The 18,791-nt window shown below is 41.5% G+C and overlaps 2 protein-coding genes across 8 annotated transcripts in view; one reads left to right on the forward strand and one right to left on the reverse strand.

Annotated features, from left to right (window-relative positions):
* Positions 1-4,331: 4,331 nt before the first annotated feature.
* On the reverse strand, positions 4,332-8,742 carry HINT1 (histidine triad nucleotide binding protein 1). Its single transcript, XM_027605005.1, has 3 exons — positions 8,432-8,742; positions 6,280-6,384; positions 4,332-4,658 (listed from the first exon to the last, which is right to left on the reverse strand). Exons 1-3 carry the CDS (start codon positions 8,540-8,542, stop codon positions 4,494-4,496), a joined length of 381 nt encoding a protein of 126 aa, XP_027460806.1. The 5' UTR covers positions 8,543-8,742; the 3' UTR covers positions 4,332-4,493.
* A 3,844-nt stretch (positions 8,743-12,586) lies between these two features.
* Positions 12,587-18,791, forward strand: part of LYRM7 (LYR motif containing 7) — a 33,568-nt gene continuing 27,363 nt past the window's right edge. For 2 of the 7 annotated variants that reach the window (XR_003521981.2, XR_003521982.2), the window contains exon 1: positions 12,622-12,856. Coding sequence is in view for 5 of the 7 variants with exons in the window: in XM_035727599.1 (XP_035583492.1) it covers positions 12,839-12,856 (18 nt within the window). In the remaining 2 variants the exon portion in view is untranslated. Of the gene's footprint in view, positions 12,857-18,791 lie in introns of all 7 variants that reach the window. The other 5 variants (XM_035727599.1, XM_027605008.2, XM_027605010.2 and 2 more) reach the window with 5 other exon arrangements.

Genomic DNA, 18,791 nt, shown 5'->3' on the forward strand with positions numbered 1-18,791 from the left:
TAAGTGAAGATAATGAAGATGGCTACACCAAACAACAGATTTTCAACATAGACAAAGAGTCTTCTATTGGAAAAAGATGGTAAGACTTTCATAGCTAGAGAGGTCACTGCCTGGCTTCAAAGCCTCAAAAGATGGGCTGACTCTTATTAGGGGCTAATGCAGCTGGAAACTTGAATTTGAAGTCAATGCTCATTAACCATTTTGAAATGCCTAGGACCCTTAAGAATTATGCTAAATCTACTCTGCCTTTGCTTTATAAATGGGACAAAGCCTGAATGACAGCACATCTGTTTACAACATGTTTACAACAGTATTTACTGAATATTTTAAGCCTACTATTTAGATCTGCTTAGGGGGGAAAAAGGTCCTTTAAAAATATTACTGCTCATTGACAATGTACCTGGTCACCCAAGAGCTCTGAAGGAGATGTACAATGAGATTAATGTTGTTTTCATGCCTGCTAAGACAAGATCTATTCTGCAGTCCATGGATCAAGGAGTCATTCTGACTTTCATGTCTTACTCTTTAAGAAATACATTTCCTGGGGCACCTGGGTGGCTCAGCCAGTTAAGTGTCCAACTCTTGATTGCAGCTCAGGTCATGATCTCAGGGTCGTGAGATGGGGCCCCAAGTCAGGTTCCGTGCTGGGTGTGAAGCCTGCTTAGGATTCTCTCTCCCTCTCCCTCTGCACCCCCCCAGTGTGTGCACCCACTTTCTCTCTTTTTAAAATAAATCTCTGAAAAGACAAGACAAGGCAGAAAGACAGAAAGCCATTTCCTGAGGCTATAGCTGCCATAGAGAGGGTTCCTCTGATGGATCTGGGCAACATAAATTGGAAACTTTCTAGAAAGGATTCATCATTCCAGATACCCTAAGAACCTTCATGATTCATGGAAGAGGTCAAAATATCAACATCAACAGAAGTTTGGAAGAAGTTGAGGCACTTGGGTGGCTCAGTCGGTTAAACGTCTGAATTTGGCTCAGGTCAGGATCTCAGGGTCCTGAGATGCAGACTCATATCAAGCTCCCTGCTCAGTGGGGAGTCTCCTTGTCCCTCTGCCCCTCCTTCCCCCAGCTCGTGATCTCTTTCTAGTAAGTCAGTAAAATCGTAAAAAAAAAAAAGTTTGGAAGTTGACTCCAGCTTTCATGGATGACTACAAGGGGTTAAAGAGTTCAGTGGAATAAATAACTGCAGATGTGGTGGAAATAGCAAGAGAATTAGAATTAGAACTGGAGCCTGAGATGTGACCAAACTGCTGCAATCTCATAAAATTTTAATGGATAAGGAGTTGCTTCTTAAGGGTGAGCAAAGTGCTTTCTTGTGATAGAATCTGCTCCTGGTGAAGATGCTGTGAAGATTGTTGAAATGACAACAAAAGATTTAGAATATTACTTAGTCGATCAAACAGTGGCAGGGTTTGAGAAAATTGAATCCAATTTTGTTTTTTTGTTTTTTAAGATTTTATTTATTTGACAGAGAGACAATGAGAGAGGGAACACAAGCAGGGGGAGTGGGAGAGGGAGAAGCAGGCTCCCCACTGAGCAGGGATCCCCGATGCGGGGGATCTCAGAACCCTGGGATCATGACCTGAGCCAAAGGCAGACACTTAACCGACTGAGCCACCCAGGCACCCTTTGAATCCAATTTTGAACGAAGTTCTGCTGTGGGTCAAGTGCTGTCAGTGTTGTATGCCCCAGAGAAATCATTCATGAAATGATGAGTCCGTCAGTGAAACAAATTTCATTGCTGTCTTAAAGAAATTGCTACAGCAACCCCAACCTTATCAGTCAGCAGCCATCAACATCAAGGCAAGACCCTCTGTCAGCAAAGATCGTCTCCCTGGAAGCTCAGGAGATAGCATTTTTTTAGAAATAAGGTATTTTTAGGAGCGCCTGGGTGGCTCAGATGGTTAAGCGTCTGCCTTTGGCTCAGGTCGTGATCCCAGGGTCCTGGGATCGAGCCCCGCATTGGGCTCCCTGCTTGGCGGGGAACCTGCTTCTCCCTCTCCCTCTACTGTTCCCCCTGCTTGTGCTCTCTCGCTCTATCAAATAAATAAATAAAATCTTTAATAAAAAAATAGAAATAAAGTATTTTTTAAAGTACGTACATTGTTTTTTTATACATGATGTTATTGCATACTTAACAGACTATAGTATAAATATAATTTTTATATGCACTGGGCACCAAAAAATTCATCTGACTTAACTTTTTTGATATTCACTTTATTGTAGTGGTCTAGAAGAGAACCTGCAATGTCCCTAAGGTATGCCAGTATAGGCAAAAATCTCTTTACTAAATGATCCTGTATATCACAGAAAGCAATTCAAGAAGCAATTACTATGATCTGCTGGTGTTCTCAAATAGTTTGCTTTCCAGACTAATAAAAGGACTGATATACAAAGTTTGAATCAACTTTTGGCATACTTGCAGTACGTATTTGAGAACAGCTTAATCACTATTCTATTTAAGTAAAACCCATGCTATAAGAAAAGGGCTTTTTAAAATTTAATTACTTATTTTGTATGTCATAATGTGAATAGAAAAAAAAAAATTATCAGTACAATAAAGCACCATGAGTGCAGCAAGGAAGGAGCTTTAACTTGGAATAAAAGTTGCACCCACTGTTATTCACAGAAAGGAGTTGGTGGGCAACAACTGCCACAAGTTTGTTTAAGGCAGAAAGGTCAGAGACAAAACCAACAAGACAACTTAGCAGTTGTCTACCTGATTTATTAGCACTGGTTTGATGAAATCAATGGGAAAGATAATGTGCCTAAAGAAAGCAGACGCTACCCTCTTGTATGTAATACAAATGCTTCTCTCATTACAACATTCTCTATAGTGGCACAAGTCCTTCCCAAATTCCTCCCCAGACCTACCCCCATTGAAAAAAAAAAGGGTGCCTGGCTGGCTCAGTCAATGGAACATGTGACTCTTGATCTCAGGGTCATGAATTCAAGCCCCACCTTGGGCCTAGAGCTTACTTAAAAAAGTCACAGAAGTACATAAAACCATTAAGGGGAAAAAAATAATGATTTTTTTAAGTCCTCCTGGAGTGGGAAAGTCTTTTTAAAATATGAAATAAATTAAGAACTCGATAGATCAACTACAGAAATATTTTAAACACTATTAAAAAGTTAAAAAATGACAATTGGTGGGGGGGCGCCTGGGTGGCTCAGTTGGTTAAGCCTTCGGCTCAGGTCATGATCTCAGAGTCCTGGGATCCAGCCCCACATTGGGCTCCCTGCTCAGTGGGGAGCCTGCTTCTCCCTCTCCCTCTGCCTCCGACTCCTGCTGGCTCTCTCTCTCTCAAATAAATAAATAAAATCTTTTTAAAAAATGACAATTAGGAAAAAATTATTTTTAAGATCTAAATGGCCAATTTTCCTAATCCCCCCAAACAGGTATTTAAAAATCAATAACGTAATTTAAAATGTAGAAAAAAAAAGTTTTCAGTGTCAAACCTTACTCAAATGGTCTTTATAGAGATTAATAATGGAAGGAATCCATAAGCACAAAGAGAATCAAAGAGGAAGGTAAGGTAGACAAGAAGTATCAAGTTAGGTTTTGGAAAACAGTGCCTATGTGAAGGAAAGCCAAAAGGCAAAACTACTTGCCCTACAGTATCTCAGAAAGACTACGGTGCATGGCAAGACTAAAAAAGTTTGGTCAGTCTACGTAAGAACTCACACCATGTTATTCCCTCCCCAACTCCACATAGCCAGATTCAAGTACAACTTAAATATTTTTGCTAGTGTGCACATGCACATTTAAACAGTAAGTTTTCAATTTGGAAAGTTAATTCTAAGTAATATGATTATAATAAATATTCAGACAGAGTTTAGATGACAAAAGAAATACCAATGTGTGGCTTCATATGGTCATCAAAGATTCTGTGACAAATTGACTTTCATCCCTTGCAAATTACCCCAACAGTCCAGGGGAAGTAGAGGCTAGACAAAAACCATTCCTTCTAGACCAAAAAATTCATCTGACTTAACTTTTGTGATATTCCTTCTAAACCCAAAACTGTCACTTTCTGGATCAATCACATCACATACTCCTTTGTTCTTAAGAAATCAGAGAATTAGATTAGAAAATCTTCTCCTGGACTAATATTTTACCCTAAAAGGGTATTTCAAAGCTAAATTTGTGAAATCTTGTAATTTGTATTCAGAAACCAGTCACACCATTATAACAATGTACATGTATTTAGTCCTCCTTGGGGAGAAAAACCAAAAAACCTCCCAAATTATGAACTCTACCTTTATACGTTCCAACAAATATATATATATATTTTTTTTAATAAATCAAATACAGCAGTCAAAAAGACTGTAAACCATGCAACATTGTCTTTTATTATGTATGGGTTTTAAAAATTATTTCCTCAATCTCTCCATACACAGACAAAAGTAAGTATACTGTTTAACATACTGGAACTGGGAAATATTGACCATTGCCCAGAGAAGGTAAAATTATCCCTAAAATATGCTTAACCAGGAGGCCAATTCATCTGCCGACCTCCAAGAACATGGAGATGAACATGATAGACAGACTGTCCCCCATCTGAACCTTCATTCACCACCATTCGATAACCCTTCTTCAGGCCCAGATCAGCAGCACATTTCTTGCCAACAATCATTAAATGTCCAAGAAGCTGGAAAAGAAAAAAAAAAATTTCTTAAGCAACAGGCAATTTACAAATTCTTGTCATTAAATAACATACTACCAAGTTGAAATATTAAAAGACCACCAAGTTGAAACATATCCCTCTGGGCAAATATTTGGAAACTCTTAATACTAATACAACACAATTTACAATAAAAAGCCATTAAGGTTAGGTATTTACTCATGACTAATTCCAATAAACAAATTAGACATAAATCTGCTCAATTAAAACAATTTTAAAATCATTTTCCAAGTGGGAAATGTTCTTAATAGGACGCCTGGGTGGCTCAGTTGGTTAAGTGCCTGCCTTCAGTTCAGGTCATGATCCTGGAGTTGAGAACTGAGTCCCACATTGGGATCCCTGCTTAGCAGGGAGTCTGCTTCTCCCTCTAACCTTCCCCTCTCTCGTGCTCTCTCTCTCTCATTCTCTCTCTCTCAAATAAATAAATAAAATCTTAAAAAAAAAAGATTTACATGTTCTTAATAAAGCAAGATATATCTTGCTTTCTTATAACAGAAGAGTTCATCAATCAGGATAGCTTTGGTTAAGCTGTGGTAACAAGCCACCCCACATACTGGTTTACAACAAAGATAACACTTTTTGTGCTCACTATAGGCTCATCACAAGTTGACTAGGCTCTAAATTCTTCATCGTTTTCACTTTGAAACCCAGGCTGATGGAGAAGTTTCTGTTATGACCACAGTGGCAGAGGGAAGAGAGAACTTGACAAACCAGGTGCTAGTCTCTTATAGTTTCTATGCAAGACATACCACTTCTGCTTGCATTTCCTGGCCAAATCAAGTCACATGACCAGGACTGCCATCAATAAGGCAGGAAGTATTAAAGCACCCCTGAAGAAGAGCCAGTATTTATAAACAATTATACAATCTACCATAAGGAGCATTAGGAAAATATTTAACTGAGGCCTATACATCTGACAAAACCAAATAATGATTTTTCTTTCCTTTAACAGCATTAATAGAAAAAATTAATAGAAAAAATCGGGGTGCCTGGGTGGCTCAGTTGGTTAAGTGACTGCCTTTGGTTCAGGTCATGATCCAGGGTCCTGGGATCGAGCCCCACATTGGGCTCCCTGCTAAGCGGGAGTCTGTTTCTCCCTCTGCCTCTGCCCCTCTCCCCTGCTTGTGCTCTCTCCTTCTTTGTCAAATAAATTTAGAAAGAGAGAGAGAGAGAGAAAGAAAGGAAGGAAGGAAGAAGAAAAAGAAACATCATCCCCTGTATGATGTACTGTTTCTTTATTGAGAAAAAATGAGTCTCACCAACTATTCCTTGTTAGGAACCATTTTGTTTAAGAATTGGTGATGATGGATGTTAACTTGACTGACTGTGGTGATCAACTCGTAATATACATATGTCAAACCATTATGTTGTACACCTAAAACTAACATAATGTTATGTGTCAACTATATCTCAATTTTAAAAAATCAAACTATTTCTACATTGCACTCCCAAAGGATTGTTTGGTTTTTTTCCCTCAATAATACCCTCAGGAAAATGAAAATATGACATCACTTTCAGGTCAAAATTTAGTCTCCCAAATTAAAAAAAAAAAGGCGAGAAAATGAATTGTGTTGGTCAATTTACTTACACGTTCATCATCATCTTCTGCTACAGAAATCTGAGATATAGGTTTCTTGGGTACCACCAGAAAATGAGTTGGTGCTTGAGGGGAAATGTCATGGAAAGCAAGACACTAGAGAAAAGGGGGGGAAAAATCAGTTTTAGTATCATCTTATAGCCTAAATTTATTCTTTCACAACTAGCCCCATGGGAGGCATGTAGCAGATGCTAGGAAATCAGAAGTGTACACAATACCTGTGATCCCATGATTACTTTCATAGAACTTAGTCTAATGGGAAGGCTGACCCTAAACAAATAAAGGTATAAAAGAGTTAAGATCCTACCTACATGTTACAAAGGAAAAGTAAAGAGTGAAATAAATGATTATCACAGAAAAACCCAATTTTGACAGGGGGATCACAGACAAACCACTCTGAGGTAGGGACATTTAAAGTGAAATCCAAAAGTGAAGTAGAAATTAGGCAAGCTAATCCTTGTCTACCTTTTGAGTTTGATCTCATTCAACTCTTCCTGCTCAAATCACAGTGTCTTTCATCTCTCTCCACACTCCCAGGCTTTTTTCAAAGGCCCTTCCCTCTACTGCAATGGTCCTCTCTCCCCTCAACCCCAGCTTTTGTCTAACTTAACCTGATATTCATTCCTCAGCTCCCAGCATATATAAAATTTCTGAAAGAAATCAGATTTCTCTCCCCACCTTCCCTAGGTTAGGAGTCCTGATTGTGCAATTTCCTGTTTTTTTCCTTTACCCCAGTGATGAGCTTTGTAATTACGAATTTCTCTGATATTTTGACTAATACCTATTTCTTCCCACCTTACTCAACTATTTAAGTAATATACCTTTTGTCTTTTGTGGAAATGAAGATAAGCAGCATTTAGGCAAATTACATACCACATGAATATTTTTTTTATCTCTTGTTCTCTACTGAAGGTGGAAGCTGCTTATTAATAGAACCTTCCCTGCTCAACGGTCTTAGGACTAATTCTATTTAGTACTCCACACAAAATGCTGTATCATTTAGATTGCTTCATGCAGTTATACTGTTGGGTCTTACGTGGTTCAAAAATCAATTATTTCAATCATTTATAAAAAGCAAGTGAAAATATTTAAAAAGAAATATGCATTTTCTAGAACAAAAGCACTTCCCTACCAGTAACAAATAAAGGTATCTAAATAAAATTCACCTAGAAGAATCTAATCTAGGTAACATTTTGAATCTAAGAACGCTACTATGTGTAAAAAGAATGTTTCCCTTCTATTCCATATTTCCTGAAGTTAATTTGACAAAGTTAATTTCTATCTAAATCAGCCAACCTCCTGCCCAGCTTTATCTGAGATCCAAGCCCATAAATACAACTCGCCCAGTATTTTACACAAGATGTCACATCTACTTGGCCCTCCTAAAACAGAATTTCACCTACGATGAAGTCAACAAAAACTACGTGCTTAGTCCCCTGGCATAAAACTGCTTCCTGTAAAATAGGAAAGGAAACTTTGCTACCGCGCGGGGCCAAAGAAAAGCAAATCCCAAAAACCGACCCACTCCCGAGCGGGATGGGGGTGGGGTGGGGTTGACTAGCAGGCCCTGGGCGAGGCGGACCTTTGGCCCCCAGCGTCCGCACGCCCCCCGCCACCCCGAGGCCGCGGGCCCCCGGCCGTCTCACGCAACGTGGCGCGGACTGGCGCCCGGGAAAGCCCAGGCGGGCAGGCTGTGCGCGGGAGATCGCGGAGATTGGGCCCTAGGCAGGGCGCGATCGGATTTCTACCTGTCGGGCAGAGCGCTGGCGAGATTGTGAGATTCCTGACACGGGCGAGGTTCGAGGCAGTCGCGGAGCCGGCCGGCGCCCACACCGAGGAGCCAGCGCGTCCCCCACACGCGCCCAGACCCCGCGGTGCTGGCCCGGCGGGCGCCCGGCAGCCTGGCCCGCGCCCCGGGCTGATAACGCGTAACCGGAGCGTCGGCACGCGCCGGCAGGCGGCCTGCGAGCGGCCGCGGCCCTGCCCGCTGGCTGGGGGCCCGCGGCAGAGGCCCCGCGGGGCGGCCGAGTCCCTTCCCTTCGCGACGCTGCCCGACCCTTTCCCTTCCGTCCGCGGGAAACCCGCGTGTTCACCGGAGACTGCCCCGCCTCAGCCCTCCAGGGAGGCGACGCCCGGTGTCTACCTGGTCGTCCTCAAAAATGATTTTGGCTGGGATTTCCTTGCGAATGATCTTCCCGAAGATCGTGTCGCCACCAGGCCGTGCGGCCTGTGCTTTGGCGATCTCATCTGCCATCTCGGCCTCCCTCCCGCGCGGCCGCCCCGGAGAGAAGCTCGAGAGGAGGGAGGAGCCGGGGCAGCGGGCAGAGGGCGGGGGTGCACGGCCAAGCCTGCGCGGGGACCGCTGCTCGGGCGTCCGGGCTGGTCCTGCGCGTGCGCATTGGCGACCTGCACTGCGGGTGCAGAGAGCGCGCGGGAGCTTCCAAGAACCGCCCGACGAGACCCGGCGGAAGGGAGGTTCCTGATTCGAGACTCTAGGGAGCCACACCGAGGTCTTTTTTTTTTTTTTTTCCTTTCTTTAGTGTGTCTTGGGGAGTGGAGTTACTGTATACGCCCTTCTTCACTTGCTTAATGGACACTTGTAGGAAAAAATAGATACTGTACTGAAAAGATTTGATAATCCAAGCAATGCTGGTCGTGTTTGTTGTCTGAGACACCCTAACAATTATCAGCTGCAGAAGGTCTTGGTTCCAGTAAGTAAGCCTTCCTTGCACCAGTGTTTTTCTCCCTCTAGCAGTGGTTCTCACCGCACGTTAAAATCACTTCGGGAACTTTTGAAAAATCCTCTTGAACCTGGCCAAAATCTAGATCAATTAAATCAGACTCCGAGGTTGGGACCCAGGCATCAGGAGTTTGTAATCCTCCCTCCACTGTGCAACTAAGACTTCTTCCCAGAAGTAATCAGCGTAATGTAACATGCCCCACCTTAAAGGAAGAACACCTTCCTTAACTTGACATACCCCTTCATATCTTTGCTGCTTCTTAAAACTTTTCTTTATTGTGTCCCCTTTCTCATCTCTTTTTAACCCATTTCCCTCTTGCCAATGTTGTTAAGGACCTCCACTTACAAAATTCTATGAACATTTCCATTTCTTATCATACTAGACCTCCTGGCATTATTTCCTAATGTTGATCATTTCCTCTTTTCAGGAATAGTCTTCGCTCTCCTAGTCTTGTCTCCTATACCCCTCTGGATGCTGTTTCTCCTTCACAGTAAGCCTCCAGTTCCAGACTTCTCAATGGGTTCCATTCTTGGCTGTCTTCTCTAGCTAACATTTAATTTCCACATGCCCTTATTAAGAAAAACTAACTCTAGCTCCAAGACTACTCTATATAATAATATTTTACCAGTTTGTCTTGTCTTGTCCTCTGCCAATAAAAATTACTGATAGTGGATCCCTTGAATCTCCAAAGTGACTCATTTGCTACTATTGCTATCAAAGACATTACTAGGACAATTAGCAAAATCTAAATAATGCCTATAAATTAAATAGTAGCTTTGGAAAGTTGTGTTAATTTCCTCACATAACCATAGCAAAATTATCAAAATTAGTTGATTTGGGGTAGGGTCTTATAATGTGGGTTTCTAACATGTTTCCAAGTGATGCATTTGCTGCTTGCCCTGGAATCATACTTTGAGGCCCAGTGATGTAAGAGACTGTCTTTTTTTTTTTTTCGTAGGAATAAAAAATACTGAAGTATTTAGGAGTATAGGAGTATCATGTCTGCAGCTCACTTTCAAACAGTTAAAGAAATACCCCCCCCAAAAATGTTCATATATAGAGAGATAGAAAAGGATAAAGTGATTGTGGTCAAATGTTAACATTTGGGGAATCCGAGTGAGGGGTGTATGCAAATTCTGTTATTCTTGCAACTTTCCTGTAAGACTGAAACTGTCAAAATAGGAAGTTAAAAAGAAGAGATATATCATGAATCCAACCACTTTTCGCCTCTTCTACTACACCACCCTAATCCAAGCCACTGTCAGATTTTGCATGCAGTACTTTGAGAGCCTCCTAGCTAGGTTCTGCTTCCATTGTAGTCAATTTGCCATTCAGCACACAAAGTGATTTTTATAAAATATAAATCATGATCTCACTCTCCCGCTGGTAAGGCATTTCGTCACAAAATTAAATCCAAAATCCTACCTTGGATTATAGGGTTCTTACCTGATCAGGCCCATGGCTGCTTCTCCTGCTTCATTTCCTTCAATTTCAACCTTATTGCCCAGCTTTAACTAAACCGGGTATGGTAGGCAGAAGATGTCCATGTCCTAATCTCTGGAGCCTATGAATATGTTTCTTTACATGGTAAAGGGGATTTCCAGATGTCATTAAAGTAAGGATCTTGTGGTGGGTGAGATTCCTGGATTGTCCCGGTAGGCCCAATATAATCATGGGGGCTTTCATAAGTGAAAGAGGGGCAAAGGAGAGGGAGGAGATATGATGGAAGGAGAGGGGACAGTCAAAGATTGAAGATGCCCTCCTGTTGGCTTTCAAGATGGAAGGGGCCACAAACAGGTAACATTCTGGAAGTCAGAAGTCTGAGTTTCACTGGGCTAAAATCATTGTTAACAGGGCTGCATTCCTTCTAGAGGTTCTAGGGGAGAACATGTACCTTACTTTACCTTCTAGAAGCTACCTGCATTTCTTGGCTTGAAGCCCCTTCCTCTGTCTTCAGAACCAGCAGCAGGGCACCTTCAAACCTCTCCCTGACTCTGCTTCCTTTGCCCACTTATAAGGATCCTTGTGGTTACAGTGGGCCCACCAGACAATCCAGGAAAATTTTCCCATCTCAAAAGCCTTAATCACATCTGCAAAGTCCCTTTTGTCATATAAGGTAACATATTCAAAAGTTCCTAGGATTTAAACAGGGACATCTTTTGGAGGCCTTTATTCTGCCTACTTAGAGCTCCATGAACTTATGTGAGGAACAAATTGGAATTCTTGTTTAGTTCTGGTCTCACACTTTGAGATGTAAACCAGGACATAGTCCTAGAATAACAAAAATAGTTACCTCATTTGTGGAACAGCTGAAGGAACCATACAGAGTTATCTAAGAGAGGCTTCAGTAATGAACTGATTTTGACCCTATGAGATTTTTATTTTCAAGTATTGGCAGATATGGGGTTTTGGTCAGGACCCTAGTTAGCCAGAAATTGTAACAGTAAATTATGAATTTTCAGGAAATTGGGCAGTGATTCTAAACTGCAAATGAAAATAAGCATGTTTCAGTCATTCTTTAAAAATTTGAAGGCACCGTCATGCAATGTCACAAGATCATCTATTGTTTCCTATATAAAAGACAGTACTTGAGTATATTTGGTTAATTGCTTGGTTATGTTAAACACTCATCTGCAAATCTAATGAATTATAATTTAAAAGTCAACTGTTATCTTGCTATTTTAATGACTTCCAATATTCTTTAAAATGACATAAATCACAGAGAAAGAAAAAGGTCTTTAAGCTCTTTTGCTTCAAATCGTTCATTCCTACTAAAAAGTAGTTTTACCTGAAAGTCTGTGAGTAGGGAAGGCAAAAAACGATTATGCGATGAGGGAAAGCTTGAGATTTTTCTTGCGGTTTGCAAGGTCCTAAGTTAAAATGTACTTAAATAACATTTCTGACTGACCAGCATAACCAAAGAGTAGGGTAAGGTGAGTAAGCAGGATGTGTAGAGGGTAAGACTAGTCAGGCATAGGGATTTGTGTCCCGGACCTCCATTTACTAGCCCTATGGTTTTTGTTTTGTTTTAAGAAACTATTTCAGAGAGAGAGAGTATGCATGGGACCACCTGAGCAGGGGGAGGGGCAAAGGGAAAGGGAGAAAAGAAGCTACTCCCCGCTGAGGGTGGAGCCCAAGGGCGGGGCTCGATCGCACTACCCAGAGATCATGACCTAAGCTGAAATCAAGAGTTGTCAGCTTAACCGACTGAGTCACCCGGGCACGCCTCTAGCCTGTGGTCTTGAGCAAGTAACTCTACCTCACCTTTTCCGGGAATTGAGAAAATGTACAAATAGCGCTTTGGGAAGTCAGAATTCCAACTAACGGCAGCCATACTTGTTAGGGCTTGGCTCTTATGCACCTTCACAAGAAGACTGTCGCAACTGGTAAACATTAACGGAAAGGTTCTTTATTAGATAACCGCAACCCCCAAACAAGGGGTAATAACGTAGAGACGTCGAAGACATCCAATAACTATCAAGCCACGCCCGCCACCTGACTGCCTCGGAAAAGACCGGAAATGACTCTGCCCCTAACTAACATGGCGTCAGGTAATTTCCGTTCTCCTCTCTCCAGTATTTGGGCTCGGCAGCTTCTCGCGGTCTTACCAGACTGCAGCCGTTTAGCAAACTCGTCTCCGGTGTCTCTCTGTGGAAGGCGGGGCTACAAAAGGGAATCTGCGCGATGATTGGTTTCGGCACGTTAGGAACGTGACTTCGGGGAGTTGGATAGTCCACGCCGGGCAGTGATTGGTTGCCGAGAGGCGGGGCGGCTCGATCGCCGAAGTAGCCGCCGCGGTGAGGGGAGCCATGGGTCAGGCGGCCAAGGTGACAGGGCCCGGGGAGGGTTTGGGTTCTTTGCCGACGGGGAGGGAAAACGGGCGGCCTGGCGCAGGTTGTCTGGAATCTCAGTAGGTGTGGGTTCAGGGCCCTCCACGGAGCTTGTGAACGTTGCCGCTAAGGAGCCCGGTGACCACCTGCGAAGGGCGGGAGAAGGTTTGTGCTGGTGCGATGAGGGAGGGTGGCACCAGAGCTTCCCCACTCGTCGCCTGGGTACCGAAGTGTTTGTTTCTGCGTCATGCAAGTTCTGCCCCCGTTTCATCCCCACACCGAGTGTTTGAGGGACGTTTTTCCCGTCGTTGAGAGGTAGACGAGACGCCAAAGGCAGCCCTGCGCTGCAACCATCTACTGAGTGAAAGGTCGGATGAGGTGAAAAGTTTAGTCAGATAACCAGATAACCGGAAGGCACACCGAAGTGTGGCACCGAGGAAAGTGAATCCGGGCGGAATCACTTGCGAAACATCGACACCCACGGAGACAGAGCAGAGACCCGTGAGACCTGAGTGCTCGAAATGAGCTTGGGCAGTGATGTCCCCGCCAGGTGCTTCCCTGAGTACCTGGTGTCAGATTCATTTCTTGTCAAACTGATGCACGTTCCTGGCCGGCGCACACTTCTCAGGGACCAGCCATCCCTAACCTTGCGTATCAGCATGCCCAGTTTGGTCCTGTCTCTGTCACTGGCTGCAGTATAAGCATGGAAAGGGGGAAAAGGCCTGTTACCGTATAGTGAGGAAAAGCAGTGTTTATGGTTGGTCAATAATAAGCCACCACCGAGCGGTGCCTCCTGTACTACTGGCTTTGGTGTTCTCAGTATGTTTTAGTATATGTCACAGCACCAGTAGAAACAATTGTAAAGAGTTACTCAGATAATTTGAGTGTCCATAGTAGCTATCACTAATACCTTACAGCCAACATTTAGTCTACACCGTCTAGGCACAGTGGATGCAACGATAGACAGACCACCTTTGCCTTCATAAAGAAATTTAGCAGGGGGGCTCCTGGGTGGCTCGGTTGGTTGGGCGTCTGCTTTCGGCTCAGGTCATGGTCCCAGAGTCCTGGGATCGAGCCCTGCGTGGGGCTCCCTGCTCAGAGGAGAGCCTGCTTCTCCCTCCTTCTCTGCCTACTTGTGTTCTCTGTCTCTCTGTCAGATAAATAAATAAAATCTTTTTAAAAAATTTAGCGGGGAGGGAGATTTTGAATTGAAAATACAGTGTATTTTGTGAGCTTATAGTTGGGATTCAACCTCTCTAGAGGGATGAAAAAAAAAAAGGAATCTTTTGGGACGCCTGGGTCGCTGAGTCAGTTAAGCGTCCTACTCTTGATCTCAGCCTAGGTCTTGATCTCAGGATCTTGAGATGGAGCCTATTAAAAAAAAAAAAAAAAAGTCTTTCATAGAATAAAAGTTAAGACCTGAAGTTTGATTAGAAATTAGCTAGAAGAAGAGAGGAAAGAGTATTCCAGAAAGAGGAAGTAGTATATGGAAAGTCCTTGATGTGGGAAGTTGCTTGGAAAACTTGAATTCAAAAGACATTAAATAAGATTCATTCCAAAAACACTTTTGGGGAGGCCTACCATATATAGACGATACTTAGGGTAAGTGTAAAGGATACATAGCCTTTGAAGAAGTATGGGACCACAGCAAGTAAGCATTTGATTTCACATACTATGTAGTAAGTGCCCAGTGCTGTGGATGTACTCAGGAAGAGCATATAACCCAGAATTGGAAGAGATAGATAAGTAATAACTATCCAAAGTGAAACCTAGTTCAGAAATTTTCCCATATACCCCTAATATTAACCCATTATGTAAGAAAATTGAGACAAAAAGGCTGAGTAACTTGTCCAAGGTTACAATAAGTGGCAATGTCCTGTTCCAACTGATCTGTCTGTAGAGAATCCGCCTTCTGTATACATTACCTAAATTATCCAATTAGTATAAGTAAATGAGGAAGAGAAGATAATCTGTGACCTAGCTTTCTGCATTTAATAAAAATTTATTAACTCCAAGGTGATATTAGCTCTTAGAGTTCCAAGACAGTATTGATAACATTTTCTTATATTTGTTCTATTATTTTAAGTTTTTATTTAAATGCCAGTGAACCTACAGTGTAATGTTAGTTTCAGGTGTACACTACAGTGATTCAACACTTTCATACAACAAACACCTGGTTCCCAGCACAGCACATGCACTCCTTAATCCCCATCACCTATTTAATCCGCTCCCCCCCCATAACCATCAGTTTGTTCCCTATAGGTAAGAGTTTCTTTCTTGGTTTGCCTCTCCCTTTTTTTTTCCCCCTTTACTCATTTGTTTTGCTTCTTAAATCCCACATATGAGTGAAATCATGGTATTTGTCTTTCTCTGACTTACTTTGCTTAGCATAACACTTTCTAGCTCCATCCACATCATAGCAAATAGCAAGGTTTCATTCTTTTTTATGGCTGAGTAATATTCCATTGTATATTTATATGCCACTTCTTTATCCATTCATTAGTCGATGGACACTTGGGCTGTTTCCATAATTTTGCTATTGTAAGTAATGCTGCTATAAACATCAGGGTGCATATAACCCTTTGAATTAATATTTTTGTATTCCGTGGAACCTAGTATTGCAGTTGCTGGATCATAGGTTAGTTCTATCTTTAACTTTTTTTAGGAACCTCCACACTGTTTTCCAGAGTGGCTGTTCCACTTTGCATTCCCACCAGCAGTGCAGGAGGGTTCCTCTTCCTCCACATCCTCACCAATATCTGTTATTTCTTGTATTTTGAGTTTGGCCATTCTGACAGGTGTGAGGTGGTATCTCTTGTAGTTTTGATTTGCATTTCTCTGATGATGAGTGATGCTAAGCATCTTTTCATGTGTCTGTTGGCCATCTGTATGTCTTCTTTGGAAAGATGTCTATTCTTCTACCCCTTTTTTAACTAGATTATTCATTTTTTGGATGTTGGGTTTTATAAGTTCTTTGTATGTTTTGGGTACTAACCCTTTATCAGATATGTCATTTGCAAATATCTTCTCCCATTCCATAGGATGCCTTTTAGTTTTATTGGTTGTTTCCTTCACTGTGCAAAAAGCTTTTTATTGTGATGTACTCCCAGTTGTTTATTTTTGCTTTTGTTTCCCTTGCGTCAGGAGACATATCTAGAAAGAAGTTGCTACAGCTGATGTCAAAGAAGTTAATGCCTGTGTTCTCCTCTAGGATTTTCATGGTTTCATGTTAATCCATTTTGAATTTATTCTTGTGTGTACTAGTTCTTAAATTAGGGATGCTGGCTGTTCTATTAATGAAATTTCTTTTTTCCCTAAAAAACAAGTAAAATGATTAGATTTTTTAAATTTTTATTTATTTGACAGAGAGAGACACAGCGAGAGGGGAACACAAGCAGGGGGAGTGGGGGAGGGAGAAGCAGGCTTTCCACTGAGCAGGGAGCCTGACATGGGACTCGATCCCAGGACCCTGGGATCATGACCTGAGCCGAAGGCAGACACTTAACGACTGAGCCACCCAGGTACCCTAAAATGATTAGATTTACTTAACTTTCCACTTTAGTCTTAATCCTGTGCAACTTATCTTCTACCACTCTTGTAATATTAAACTGCCTGGGTTTCTATGATATTCTATTACCTTTAAAGTCTGTATTTCTAGGGGCGCCTGGGTGGCTCAGTTGGTTAAGCGACTGCCTTCGGCTCAGGTCATGATCCTGGAGTCCCGTGATCGAGTCCCACATTGGGCTCACTGATCAGCAGGGAGTCTGCTTTTCCCTCTGACCCTCTCATGCTCTCTATCTCATTCTCTCTCTCAAATAAATAAATAAAATCTTAAAATAGTCTGTATTTCTACAAACAATCTTTTCATGGCAGTCTCAGCTTTTACTGTCAAACACCTCAAAATTCTTTCAGTCTCTACATATCTCAGTTCCAAAGCCACTTCCATTTTTTAGGTACTCATTATAGCAGTACCCCACTTCCCAATACTAACATCTGTATTAGTTTCCTATGGCTGTTCTAACAAAGTACCACAAACTGGGTGGCTTAAAGCAATAGAATGGTATTGTCTCCACAGTCCTGGAGGCCAGAAGTCTGAAATGAAGGTGCCAGCAGAGCCATGCTTCCTCTGAAACTGGGTAGAATCTTTACTTCTTCCTAGCTTCTGATGGTGGCCATCAATCCCTGATGTTCATTGGCTTGTTGGCTTGCTGGCTCACTCTTGCTCCACTCTAATCTCTGCCTCCGTCTTTACATGGCAGTCTGTGTGTGTGTCTCTGTGTTCACATGGCATTCATTTGCTGCTTCTTTTAAGGATACCAGTTATATTGTATTAGAGCCCACTTTAATGACCTCATCTTAACTTAATTCATCTGCAAAGACCCTATTTCCAAGTAAATTCACATTTTACAGGTACCAGGAATTAGGACTTCAGTATGTCCTTTGGGGAAACACAATTTAAGCTATAACAGTTTGGAAATACCACATTTTATTTACCTGTTCATGAATTGATAGAAATTTGAGTTTCTACTTTTTGTCGTGAATAATGCTGCTATGATTGTTCAAGTCCAAGTTTTTGTGTAAACATATGTTTTCATTTCTCTTGGGTATATAAGTGTCGAATTGCTAGATCAGGTGATAACATTATGTTTAATTTTTTGAGCAACTGCCAAACTGTTTTCCAAACAGCTGCAACATTTTACATTCCCACCAACAATGTATAAGAGTTCCAATTTCCTACATTCTTGCCAATACTCGTTACTGATTTTCTTTTTCATTACAGCCATTCTGCTGGGCTTAAGTGTACTTCACTGAGAATTAGATTTGTATTTCCCAGATGCCAGATCATATTGAGTGTCTTTTCATGGCCTTGATGACCATTTGTCTATCTTTAGAGAAATGTCTATTGAAATCCTTTGTCTTTGTTTTTATTGTTGAGTTGTAAAAGTTCTTTAAATGTTCCAGATAATAGCCCCTTACCAGATATATGGTTTGCAGATATTTTCTTCTTGTCAGGGCTTGTCTTATCTCTTTTTTGATAATGTTCTTTCCCTTTCTCTTTCTAAAATACTTTTTTTTTAGTTTTTATAAAGTTGATAAATGTGTAAGGTTTAAGATATCAAAGTGTTACACAGAAACCAATAGGTGTATGCTTCCTTCTACATACTCTCAATTCCTGCTCCCCAGAGGTAAGTGCTTTTAATCATTTTAGCTATTCTCACATTTACCTCCATGTTTCTAAAGAACATAAACTGCTATTCATTGTGTTTTTTTTTTTCTTTTGGGAGATACTATTTATTGACTTTTAACAATAGAATTTGATGACTGAGCTCCCCTCTTAAACCTTAGTCCTCTCATTTACAAATTTTGGTGAATTAGTTTTCATTTTTTTAAGTTACTATGATTGTATAAAATTGTCCACAGCTGAGTCCTCTTACATTGCCTTTCTTTTCTAATTCTGTTTCTCTTGAAAATAATAACCTGGTTTTTATTATCATTGGTTAGTTTCCTACTTATCTCTTCCCAAAATCAGTATCAGTTTGATTTTTTCCTGGGAACATCTTTTCTGGAGCAGTTCAACCTTTCGCTATAGTCTGGACTTTGCTTTGTAGGCTGGCTGCGCAAATGGTGACCTGTATTTGTCCTTCACCATCTTCTCTGTGTTGGATCACCTGCCTCACTGGTTCCCATGTTTTTTCTTTTGTAGTTCATCCCCTTGTTGTGGGGTACATCTTCTACAGCTTTACAAGAAAGGATGTATGGCAGATAAGAGACTTCGTATTTTCAAAAATGTCTCTTTGCCTTTGCAGTTAAATGGTAATTTGGCTATGTATGGTATTCTAAGCTGGAAATCTTTTTTTTTCTTTTTTTTTTTTTTTGGTGGGCAGCAACGCAAAGTTTATTGAGTGTTAGTAAAGTGATAGTACAAAGCTCC

This window comes from Zalophus californianus, chromosome 5 (genome assembly GCF_009762305.2).
Source record: "Zalophus californianus isolate mZalCal1 chromosome 5, mZalCal1.pri.v2, whole genome shotgun sequence".
Lineage (NCBI taxonomy): Eukaryota > Metazoa > Chordata > Mammalia > Carnivora > Otariidae > Zalophus > Zalophus californianus.

Bases quoted from the DNA above. Each gene is read 5' to 3' on its own strand.
- HINT1 (XM_027605005.1), bottom strand. From the start codon at position 8,542: ATGGCAGATGAGATCGCCAAAGCACAGGCCGCACGGCCTGGTGGCGAC. The intron at 6,385-8,431 runs GTAGACACCGGG...CCTTTTCTCTAG, and splicing joins TCATTTTTGAGGACGACCAG to TGTCTTGCTTTCCATGACAT. The intron at 4,659-6,279 runs GTAAGTAAATTG...TTTCTTTTCCAG, and splicing joins CAGAAGATGATGATGAACGT to CTTCTTGGACATTTAATGAT.